This window comes from Phyllostomus discolor, chromosome 3, assembly GCF_004126475.2.
Source record: "Phyllostomus discolor isolate MPI-MPIP mPhyDis1 chromosome 3, mPhyDis1.pri.v3, whole genome shotgun sequence".
Taxonomy (NCBI): domain Eukaryota; kingdom Metazoa; phylum Chordata; class Mammalia; order Chiroptera; family Phyllostomidae; genus Phyllostomus; species Phyllostomus discolor.
Window position 1 is genome coordinate 134,205,463 of NC_040905.2, and position 12,816 is coordinate 134,218,278.

A 12,816-nucleotide genomic window follows, 5' to 3' on the forward strand; every position below is an offset into this window, starting at 1 on the left:
GAGGCAGAATAACACCCAGAACTGACAGAGAACTTATCTCAATGGAAGTCAGACAGCCAAGAAGTTGAAGTAGACCCATTCATCCACACTGGTAGGAGGGGCAGAGAAGAGCAGCCGGGCGCGGGTCACAGCACGGGTGGCAGTGCAGAAAGCAGAGAGCAGTGGGCACATAAGGCAACCGGGAGCGTGTAAGGCATCTGGGGCGCACAAGATCTCAGCGGGTGGACCCTGAGTTCGCAAGTGGCAGCTGGCGGACCCAGTGAGGCAGCGATTGTGGACCAGGGCAGAGTGTGCAACCCAGGATCCCAGAGAAGGGACTGAGGTCCCAGGAGAACGGAGCTACCGCCATTGTTCCCTAGCGCCCCTGCCCCTGCCCACACTTACAATGTCACAGTCTAGCAACTGGGGTGCCCAGCCCCGGTGAACACCTAAGGCTCTCCGCCCCTCACCATAACAAGAGCGACCAGACCAAAAAAAAAAAAAAAAGAGAGAGAGAAAGAGACATGTCTCCAACAGAAGAACATATCAGTGCTCCAGGACTCATCCTTTTGAGCGACCAAGAGATAACCAACATATCAGATGCACAGTTCAAAACACTGGTGATCAGGAAGCTCACGAAATTGGTTGATTTTGGGCGCAAATTAGATGAAAAAAATGCAAGTTATCATAAAAGAGATGAAGGAAGATGCACGGAGAACCAATAGTGATGGGAAGGAAACGAGGACTCAAATCAATGGAGTGGACCAGAAGGAAGAAAAAAAACAACCAAACAGAAAAGAATGGAGAAATAAGAATTCAAAAAAACGAGGAGAAGCTTAGGAACCTCCAGGACATCTTTAAACATTCCAACATCCGAATTATAGGGGTACCAGAAGGGGAAGAGGAAAAGTAACAGATTGAACATGTATTTGAACAAATAATAAAGGAGAACTTCCCCACTCTGGCAAGGGAAATAGACTTCCAGGAAATCTAGGAAGCTCAGAGAGCCCTAAAGAAGTTGGACCCAAGAAGAAATACACCAAGGGACATCATAATTACATGAGCCAAGGTAAAAATGAAGGAGAGAATCCTAGAAGTAGCAAGAGATAAGGGGACAGTAACCTACAAAGGAATTCCCATCAGACTATCAGCTGATTTCTCAAAAGAGACCTTACAGGCAAGAAGGGGCTGGAAAGAAGTATTCCAAGTCATGAAAGGCAAGGACCTATATCCCAGATTACTCTATCCAGCAAAGCTTTCATTTAGAATGGAAGAGCAGATAAAGTGCTTCTCAGATAAGGTCAAGTTAAAGGAGTTCATCTATTTTATGAAATGTTAAAGAGACTTATCTAAGAAAAGAAGATACAGAAAAAACATGTATAGTAGAAGGACAGCAAACTCACAATTATTAACAACCACACCTAAAGCAAAACCAAAAGAAACTAAGCAAACAACTACAACAAGAACAGAACCACACAAATGGAGATCACATGGAGGGTTAGCAACAGGGGAGTGGGAGGAGGAGAGAGGGGAGGGGGAAAAGGTACAGAGAATAAGTAGCATAGATTGTAGGTTGAAAATAGATAGGGGGAGGGTAAGAATAGTATGGGAAATGTAGAAGCTAAAGAACTTATAAGTATGACACATGGATATGACTGAAGGGGGCAATATGGGTGGGAGAGGGTGTACAGGGTGGAGGAGAGTGAAGGCGGGAAAATAGGACAACTGTAATAGCATAATCAATAAAATATATTTAAAAAATAAAAATAAAAAAGAAATATCAGCTATAAAAAAAAAGAAAATCTATTTGAAAATAATGAGAGAAAACTTCCCTAATTTGGTGAAAGAAATAGACTTACAAGTCCAGGAAGCACAGAGTCCCACCCAAGTTGGACCCAAAGAGGCCCACTTTAAGACACATCACAATTAAAATGCCAAAAGTTAAAGAGAGAATCTTATAAGCAGCAAGAGGAAAGAAGTTAGTTACCTATAGGGGAGTTCCCATAAGACTGTCAGCTGATTTTTCAAGAGAAACTTTACAGGCTAGGAGGGACTGTCAATAAATATATTTTCATGACTTTAAGTCATGAGAAACAGGGACCTACAGCTAAGATTGCTGTTCCCAGCAAGGCTATCATTTAGAATCAAAGGACAGATAAAGGACTTCCCAAACAAGAAAGAACTAAGCAGTTCATCATCACCAAGCCATTATTACATAAAATGTTAAAGGGACTTACTTAAGCCCTGCTTGGTGTAGCTCAGTGGACTGAGCGCAGGGTGCGAACCAAAGGTTCGCCGGTTCGATTTCAGTCAGGGCACATGCCTGGGTTGCAGGCCAGGTCCCCAGTTGCGGGAACATGAGGGGCAACCACACATTGATGTCTCTCTCCCGCTCTTTCTCTTTCCCTTCCACTCTCTCTAAAAAATAAATAAATTAAAAAAAAAATAAAAGGACTTAAGAAAAAGTAGAAGATCAAAACTATGAACAATAAAAAGGCAAAAAAACCCTCCCATATCTTTCAACAATTGAATCTATAAAACAAACTAAGAAATGAAGAAGAAGAGAGACAGAATCATGGATACTGAAAGCATTTTGATGGTTGCCAGATGGGAGGGAAGTGTGGGGGAATGGGTGAAGAGGTGAGGGGATTAAGAAGTACAAACAGGTAGTTACAGAATGGCCATGGGAATGTAAAGCACAGTATAGGAAATAGAGCAGCCAAAGAACTCATACACATGACCCATGGACGTGAACTATGGTGTGGGGATTGCCTGAGGGAGTGGGATGTGCTGGGTGGAGGGGGCAAAGGGGGAAAAATTAGGACAAGCATAAATCAACAAAATATAATTTTAAAAAAAGAAAATTAACACAATCCTTTGAGTTAGAAAAAATTGAAAAAGCCTTGCATACAAATGCATACAGTGATTCTCCTGGGGCAAGGAGACTATGGGAAAACTTTATTTCCTCTATATATTCATGCACGTTCCACATTTTCTACAATAAGCCCATATGATCCAGAAAAAAGACAGTCAACAAGTATCACATAATAATTTAAAATGCTTTCTAACAGCATGCAGCCATGAAACACAGAGCCTGCCTGTGTTGCTAGTTTTATTGCTTTTGACCTCCTCACATGGCCTAGAAGTACCTTAAGGTCAGATCTGGGCCAGCTATCTTTTCCTTCCTATTAGGTGATGAATACATAATAATTTAATATTTAGGAAAGCAGTGACCACTTCCACATTGGACTAAATAGTATTGCATCTGAGTGCACCATGAATTTAGCAGTTTAAATTATCTAGTATGAAAAGATGGTTAATAAAAAAAAAATCAAGATACCATCACCTTGAATGATGAAAGTGATCTAATTTAGTTCACAAATATCTTTGTGATGGGTTTTGATGGTTTAAATTTGCAGAAGCTGATCTACTGTGGCCTGGGTGGGGCTTTAGTGGGCCTGACCAGGTTCCATATCCTTTTGACCAGAGCTCAAAGCATGAGAGTAAGCCAAATGAATATGCCATCTGTGTCCTAAATCGGATGTGTTATAATAGCATCCAAGTGTTAGTGGATGAGGATCTATAGGGAATTTCTTTGAGTCATATCATGCTTGATATGACTAGCTTTGGAAAATACTTTTTCATACCCTCTCTCCCAATTAAAAAAAAGAAAAAAAGAATAAAGGATATGCTTTGTCTCTCACGTTTTCTGGATCACTCTGAGGAAAGAATGGTGCTTTATATCCACAGGCTTTCTTTTCCACTGTTGGTTCGGCACTGGTGTTTTGAGTTGTAACATTGAATGTGTGCCATCTAGTGTTCACACTCTGCCACTACAGGCTGTCATAGAGGGCCCTGGGCAAGGGCATCACCACTTGTTAAAATGACAGGGTGATCTCCTATTAATTATTTGAAGAGATTTGTGACTTACGAAAAAAATCAAACAAGAAGTGAAAAGCAAACGGCATGTCTGGAAGAAAAGTGATTTGTCAAATTTGCCAGTTTCATACATAGACAACATGCCTCCTGAGTAAACACTCTCCTAAGAGTGTTTATAAGACCAAGCAACACGACCACGTACATGCAGACAGGGAGACAGAGAGCCTGAAAACGTACTGGTAGAAAACCAAGACTAAATGATGATAGGACCATTCCTTTTGTTCTAAATGGTCTAACTTCTCTAGAACCACTCTATAAATTTGATGCTAGTAGAAAATCATTCAATACAAATTACAAAGATTTACAAATGGTAAAGAAAAGGATGGTCCAATGTGTAGAATATGGCTACCATGGACATCAAAGGGAGAAGCAAAAAAAAAATCTGATTCAGTTTGCTAAAAGATTAGAGCTTGGACCGCTTTTCCTTTATGCAATGGTTTCTAGCAAAACATCTTAATCCAATGTTTTAAATTTCTCCAGACTCTGTGGAATCTGACTGCTCTCTCCACACCAATGCACTCACTTCTTCAATTTCTTTCTGTCCAAATATTTCAGACCTTTGGTTGCTGTCAACCTGCTTCCACAACTTGTTTAGCTTTAAAAACAGATATGATGCGAGGAGGCAGGAAAACCCTGTTGAAACAGCAATGGCAGAAATTTTTATTTTAAAACATCTCCCTTGCCATGCCAGAGCTGTGAACAGCTTTTTCCCATCCGTGGCCTTTACCGATAGTTGTTAAAATAAGACTCTTCACACTTCCTGAACACATAATTTCAGGGTCATTGAGTCACCTCATGAAGCTCAGTATGCTCACAGGCCAGGCATATGTCCCAGTGATATCAAATCACAAAAGCAAACTTAAGCTGCTTTTCTTATCAAGGGAATCCTCCAAATAGAATTAAAGTCTTAATTCATGGTTCTTTAGAAGCCATAACTTTCCCCCTTTTTATGGCATCCTTTCGAGGGAAAAGGCAAACATTTTAACCTGTTTCCTGTTTGACTTGTAATATGGGACCCTACAGTATATACCACAAGCCACTCTGCAGCCCACAGCTACAAACCCTAGCTCTGAAGCCCCACAACCCAGGCAATTGCCTTTCCTATTAAAATGAGGAAAGAAAGAAAACCTTTCTTGGAGTCCATCTGTTTGTTTGATTTTCTCCATCCTACCAAAATCTGTTCTTTCTCTTCCTTCTCAAGCTTTTCTCTTCTCTCTTCTCCATGTGGTCTAATAATTTCCATATACTGATTATTTCAAGTCTAGAGAAACTACGTCACCAGAAGGCAATCAGTAACATGAACTTTGTCTTTCTTCTAGCTCCTGACACCACCTGCATTTCTTTCATTAAATGTCGGAGGATGAATGGACAATAATGATAAAGAGCTCTGGACTCTGGCTTCCTCTTCTTATGGACCAGATTGTTCTGCTGGATGTATATCCCCTTCCCATCTCTCACAGCTACCCAGAATGGCATTGTTTATCTTCTCTGTGTCTAGGACAGCTCATTCCCGTACCTCAACAAAACAAGGAAAGACTAAGTCAGCCGAGAAGAAATGTGCAGTGGCCATGTTCTCCAGGACTGCATTGTGGGGAGAAGCGAGAGAGAGGCCAGCTTGTCACTCTGTACCGTGAGTTTTACAAATAACATCAATGTTCGCTCTCTGCCCTCAGTGTCTACTTTGTCATTTTCATCCTGATTCATCAATGATTAATACAAGCCACTTGCCACTTAAAAGAGGCCTGAGAACACAAAAGAACAGAATTCTCAGGAAGAAATCTTGCCTTCTATTATTTCTGAATAATAATTTCTGTGTGTGTGCGTGTAAGAGGGAGAGAGTATAGGGATGGGTGGGGGGGAGGGGAAGAAAGAGAGACTACAAATCAGAGAGGGAAATGATACTATGATGTGAGGTAAGTACAAAACTGAATACCTCTTATAAAAAAATTTAAAGGTAGTAAAGAAACAAACAAAAAATTCTAAAGTCTTTCCACTTATCACCTTTCATAGATACTTTCCCTTAGCAATAAAGAGAGAAATAGTAGATGAGAGATAAGAATAGGAAGTTGAGGAAGACTGGGAAAGATTCTCTTACATAGTCATATTTTAATGTAGTTTAAATATTTTACTCAAGAATGGTCTTTTCTCTAAAGAAATGGCTGATTAGAAGCTTTCCCTCCACATTACCCACCAACTAGGAATCCTGTCCCTATGTAGCTGATTCTTTCACACCTGTAAGAGGGCCTTGAGTTAACATATGTACATAAATAACAGGGTTACTACATTCATCAAAACATAAATTTCTTCTTCAAAAAGTATTCTTCAGAAGATTCATTTTAACAGTCAACCCCTTTATTGACTATAAAACCAAAAACAATTTGGTTTTAAAAAATCTACTTAAACAAAACCTTCACATCTATCATGTAAAATAAGATAGCTTTATATATATTTTTTTATTATATGATTTTTTTCTTTCCTACTTTGAAAATACTAAACATAAGGCTATAAATATCCCTTTTACATTTTAGGATCTATTTTGTTTCAAAACATTCAAGTTTCTTTCAATAAATTTGAGATGGAAAAATATTCTTTCTTTATAATCTTTACCAGATGTTGTTTATACTAAAAGCAACTTTTTTTAGCACTCCATAATACAAATATTGTTTAATTAGTGATAAATCTGCCATTTCTAGGCTTAAAAAAACTTAACAAGTACCAAATGTACTTTTGTGTTTTAACTTTACCTGCGCTCTCTCAGTGTTAAGACACAGGGATGCTGGTTCTGGATGCTCAGAGAAGCCCCTTGTATCTGAAGCTCTTCTGTCCAGCCTGGCCCATTGATTGGCCTGCCTCAGTTAGCTTGCACAGCCTGAGCAGAAAGCAAGCTCCTAGGCACCCCCCACCACTTCTCAGCTCAGCCTCTCAGTGACAATGACCTCCCAGGTCGACCACTGCCCTGTTTTTATTATTCATTTTCTAATTTTTTTCCCTCTCCCTTCATCTCTGACTGGTTGAAAAGCTGTCCATCCCCAACAGTGTAAATTAGAGTGTAAATGGAAGTTACAATCTGGGCCTTTTTCTCGAAGGAAACAGTGCTGGGGGATCTGGTGCCACCCTGAGGTACACACTGGGAAGTGCAACTACTGTCCGAGATGCAGATTGTTTACCTTTTAGCCAGAAGCATAAAGTGCCAATGCCACTTCCCTATTTGACCACTGCTAAATTATCTACTTCAGCATTTCTTAAATTACATTCATCACATTAAAGAACTCAAAAAAGAAATGCTTACAAGACTGCTAATGAAAAAGCAGGAAAAGCAAACCCAAGAACATTGGTAAGAATTATTCAAGCACAGAAAACTGACACAACCCAGGATGTGGAAACAATTCTTCAATGGAATCTTTTATTTAAGGAAAATTATGTTTGGAATTTTGTGTAAAGGAAATTTCTTTCTCTTTTTGAAGTGACTATGACTGATCTCTGGAGAATGAGGACAAGAAAGCATTCTATCTCACATTAGAAAGATTGAGGAGGACATGGAGGTACCTGCATGTTTTTTGTTTTATTCTTAAGGTCTTATTAGACAAAGAAATAATTTTTCTCCCCAGTTTTATTGAGCCATACTTGACATGATAAAGAATGAATTTTAATTGAGCTGTTAACATGTTCAAGTAGGAGAGAATACTAAGAGTATTTTTTAAATTTAAAATCTGAATAAACAACAAAATCAACCCTGCCTCATTTGCCCCTCTCCACCTTCCTCTGCTCCCTGCTCTCTTGTGGGCAAGTCTGTCCTGTGAAGGTGAAGGAGCTGCTCCTCTCAACCCAGCTTGAGGAGTAGCTGGCATGTAAGGTCTGCTAAAGAAGAGCCAAGGAGAGGGAATAGAAGCCAGGGCACATCTCGGCCTCGGTGTGTAGGAGGGCAGCCAAGCACAGTGCCCCACTGCCACCCAACCAGCACTTTTCATTCAGATGTGGGATATAAACAACAGGTTTTTGGGCTCCACAAACGGAATTGTAGCTGGAAAACATAAATAACATTCTTCTGGTTCTGGGCCAGCCTTGGGAAACCAAATAGTCAAGAAAGCTGCATAATTACCAAGTGGCATTCACTGCTTTTGGTAATATCAGTTTTAAGTAAGGTCTGAAGCTATGGATTATGGTCTTGCAGTGCCTGTTCCATCATGGGAAACATAAGACCATTTGCTTTGGAAAACTGTCAGTCTGCACAGTAAATGACAAACTAAGTTTAATACTGTGACTTATTTAGAAGTCACTGAAGTGGCAGGTGGCCTTGTATTTGGGGAGGGGGGAGGGGGGTGTTCAGCCAACAGAAGCCTAAGAGTTTAAGTCTCAGGCATAAGTTTGTTTTTATTTTAGAAGTTATATAGATATGTGTATAAATATGCATTCACATGGAATTCAGGTAATATTAGATTAGTGCCTTATTATTCAGTCTTAACAGAAAATATCAGGCCTCTTAGTACCTGAGACCAAAGAACATTTGGGAAAATCATTTCCCTTCATGCAAACTGTACTACACTTTTTTTTTTGCAACATCTTGGTAACTATAGAATTTCCAGGGCTAATTCCGGATAGTCCCAAGAGATGGAAACATAATTAACAATGCTCCATATAAAATACAAGTTACGTAGACCATCACACTTTAATTACACTCAAAATTCAACTCTAATGTAATAGGCATCAAGTTTCTTTTAGAGGAAAGCACAGCACTTCCATGCTATCTGAGTCTTCCAGATCTCTGATACTTCTGCATGGTCCTGTCACTGCACCAAGATACTGTGCTGTGATAAATGAATCAGATGATGCAATTAGGAAGCAAGTGCTTCAGGTTACCCTTCTAATTGCTCAGTCACAGGCTTATTCCAGCCTGCTTGTTTTTTCTGGCACTGCAGGCCTGTGATGCCCAAGGAGAGCAACCCATGCCAATCAGGAACTTCCAGCTCTGTACTGTAATTACCTCCTTGAATCGAAAGACACAGAAAGGTCACATACTGCCAATGCCACAATAAATTAAACCAAATAACACCCTCTGGAATCTCCCTTTAACCATAATGGAACCTCTGAACTTCTACACACATGATCTTGATAAATGCTTCTGTACATCAACTGACTTCGAAGCTGTTGGACTAGGGAAGATTATTTCCAACTCTACACTGCAGACTGAAGGTTATACAATGCAAACGTTGAATGAGAGTGCCTGCTTTTTCTCTCTCTCATTCACAGCAATTTCCTGTGCTTACTGAAGAGTTGCAGGGTTGCTCAGGCTTCATGGACACAGGTAGAAGAGACATGGAGAAGGTTCAGAGAAGAACCACAGGACCAGTGAAAGGTTACAGAATCAAACCAAATCAGCTCCATGGAGCTGTAATTTTTCTATAGAGAGAAGACAAAGAAATTTAATAAAGAACCGGAAAGCAAGGAACTTAGCTCATTACTATATTTTGCCAATGAAAAAGGAACAGAGAAAATTAAATTATAGCATGTTCATTTAATATAGAAATACAGAAATTTCCCTGATAATAAAGGTAATGCTTGGAATGCTATACCAGGGGCTTCTTAAAGCCTTTGTTTATTTAAAAGTTTATTGTAATTATTTTTTTAATTTTTAAAAAAATATTTATTTTCTTTTATAGAGTGGGGAATGGACGGAGAGAAATATAAACATGTGGTTGCCTCTTGCATGCACCCCCTTAGTAGGAACCTGGCCTGCAACCCAGGCACGTGCCCCAACTAGGAATTGAACTGGCGACCCTTTGATTTGCAGGCCAGCGTTTAATCCACTGAGACACATTCTTATTTCTGACCTTAATATGCAACTCTTTTGAATGGTGAGATCAAGCAGTAATTTTTCCTAAAAACAAACAAACAAACAAACAAACAAACAAACCTTTCTTTGGGCTCTCTCAGCCTTTATACCTGTCTGCCTTCCTTCTTTCTTTTTTCTCGCCTATCAAACAGTGTAAATTTTCAAATCAGTTGGGTTCAATTTGTGCCACTTAACTTACAGGTGAAAGCAGCATGGCCACTGATGACTGTATCACAAGCCAGTCACTTGGGAGGACCCAGATATGAAGGCAGAGAGGAGCCAAGGACATAAGGGAAAAGGCGAGCATGGCCTTGGACCGTCACACATACACTGCTGCGGAAGGGACTGGGATCAACCCTGAGACTCAGGGAGAGGAAGAAGGCAACTGATTCGATTATGATTCCTTTACGCAGCCCCCAACTTGAAAGAGAAAGGGAAAACAGGAAGTTACAACCAAATTAAACAAATAGAAGCTATCTGGGAGATGGGGGTTGTGTAAATTCAGCCAACTTCAGAACACTCCATGGGCTTCACACCTCCCAAATCTCAGCTTCGTGGGAAGGATGAACATGCTTTCCTGCCCAGTTTCCTGGCCACCAACTTAAGGTCTGACTGTTCACCATCTCTCTCTAAACTAATTTTAACCATCTGTGCAAAAGGAGGAACTCTCTGTGCTGTATCTCCTCCAGGTTACCAAGTTAATGAGAAGGCATGTGAGAGCCACTGAAGTTCCTGTAAGACAGATGCCCTGGGAGCATGGCACTTTCTTGTAGTTTTTGAATTATTGCTTCAGGGTGCACTGGTTTTTATTCTCGTTCTTACAAAAATGCACATAAATTCCAGAGCTGCTTCCCACAGAGGGAAAACACCCAGACTGGCCAGGTTCTGAGGACTGCCTGAGGAGCCTGCTCCATGAGCCCCTGACTTCCCAGGCCTAAGAAGTCCCGAGGAGACGGGAGATAGGCAGCCAGTGTACAGAGCTAGGTTTCAAGGCAGGCGGGCTTACACCAAAAGAAAGCTTAACAAAATTCTTAGTTGTTTTAGCCATTTTTTTGAGGTTCTGTTTTGTTTCTCTTGAGTATTTTATTTTTCCTCTAGTGAAGAGCCAAAAGTTTATTTTTGAATGTTTTCTTTGTTAATTGATTCTTCCTGTGGTTCTTAAAATTTTCATTTTTCATTTTTCTTACTTTTCATGTGGAAATAAGAAATACTGTTTTAAAAAAGTTTATTAACCAAATACCGGTTCTTATGAATATACCACATAAGGTGCAACAATCAAGTAAATCTTGAGTCTCTCCTCATTTTTGACATATGCTGTAAATATGCAGAAAAGCCCCCTACATTAGGTATTTTTATTTTTTAAAAGATTTTATTTATTTATTTTTAGGGAGAGGGGAAGGGAGGGAAAAGAGAGGGAGAGAAACACCAATGTGTGGTTGTCTCTCATGTGCCCCCACTGGGGACCTAGCCTGCAACCCAGGCATGTGCCCAGACTGGGAATCGAACTGGCGACCCTTTGGTTCTCAGGCCAGCGCTCAATCCACTGATCCACACCAGGCAGTGCACTGTTAGGTATTTTTAAAGTAAAATGTAAATACATCAGTACTTGAAAGGTCTCAATAGCTCTTTTGTTTACATTTTTTTCCTTTGCTCAGACCAAACGAAATGATACCCAACATCTTCTTTAAGGACTTTTCTCCTCATACCAGCACATACCAGCAATGAATCTTTCATAAAGCATTCGATCCTTCTCAGAAAATTTCTCTCACTGAAGATTAGCTTTTCAAAAAGATGCAGCATTGCTTTTTCAAGGCTGGGAAGGTGTCGTAGCCAGAGGCAGACTATAGCTGACTTGGGGAGAGAAATCTTCTTCCTTTCAGTAGAAATAAAATTTTAAAAAGAAATGGGTTACAGAAAATAGAAGACTAAGAGAGTTGAAAATGCAAAAATAAAACCAATTTGTAAATCTCTTCCTCATGGTCATAGCAGTAGTTAATGTTTGTAATATCAAAGAATACTGACCAACTATCTATTTGCAAAATAATGTGAATATGCTTCCACTTCAACTAAAAAAATTAGAGTAATGCTCAAAGAAAAAAATGCTTTCCAAACAATAAACAAATATATAGTGATGGAAAACAGAGTGGTAAAAGATGAGATGGAAAAAGGTCTTAAAATACCTAGGCACATGCAGTCCTAATTTAAGAAACGGTTATGCTTGGAAGTGCATTATGATGGTGTATGGAATTGAACCTGGGTTTGAGTCCAAGATCTACCACCTACTAACTCTATAACCTTGGGAAAGTTACTTAACTGCTAAACCTCAGTTTATTCATCTGTAAAGTGGGCCCATTTCCCTCACAGTGTTGTCAGAATAATCATATGCAGTAATAACACATGTAAAGTGATTAGCACAGTGCTTGATGCTCAGTATTTCGATAGTAAATATCCAATGTTTAATAACATATTTGTAAATCTGTTGCTTGAAAGCTAAAAAATACTTTTCTTTAGTCTTGGCTGGGTGGATCAATTGGTTGAAGTGCCGTTCTATGTACCAAAAGGTTGTGGGTTCCATCCTGGGCTGGGGCATATACAGGGGTGAGGGGCACAGCAACCAATAGATGTTTCCCGCTCACATCAATATTTTTTTCTCTCTTCCTTCCTCTTTCTCTAAAAAAAAAAAATCAATAAAATCCTTGGGTGAGGATTTAAAAAAATTTTCCTTACTAACAATTTCACAGTTGGTGGTTATAGTCTGTTTTAATCCCTGGTTGATCCACAACATGAGACTGTATAGACTGCATCCATTTTGTGTAGCTCATTTTCTATAGGAAAAGATATCTGGAGGTTCCTCCTGTATGTATCAGAGGTCCTACTTCCCCTCTGGGAAGGAGCATGAGGGGGGCAATTGTCTAATGCTGAGCCACCGGGCCTAATCTGGCCTGATGGGACTTATCTGTCTTCTTTCAGCCCAGGTGTTCTGAAGCTTGCCGCATCATAGGCAGCAGGGTGCTTTCTATGTTCTGCAAGAAAATGTTTACTGCTTTTAATAAGGAAAACAAAAGCTG

General features: G+C 39.8%; 1 protein-coding gene across 3 annotated transcripts in view; it reads right to left on the bottom strand.

Annotated features, from left to right (window-relative positions):
- FANCC (FA complementation group C) overlaps positions 1 to 12,816 on the bottom strand; it is a 314,032-nt gene that overhangs the window by 37,176 nt on the left and 264,040 nt on the right. For all 3 annotated transcript variants that reach the window (XR_004902149.1, XR_004902148.1, XM_036021475.1), the window contains exon 8: positions 11,465 to 11,621. Coding sequence is in view for 1 of the 3 variants with exons in the window: in XM_036021475.1 (XP_035877368.1) it covers positions 11,465 to 11,621 (157 nt within the window). In the remaining 2 variants the exon portion in view is untranslated. The remainder of the gene's footprint in view (positions 1 to 11,464; positions 11,622 to 12,816) is intronic.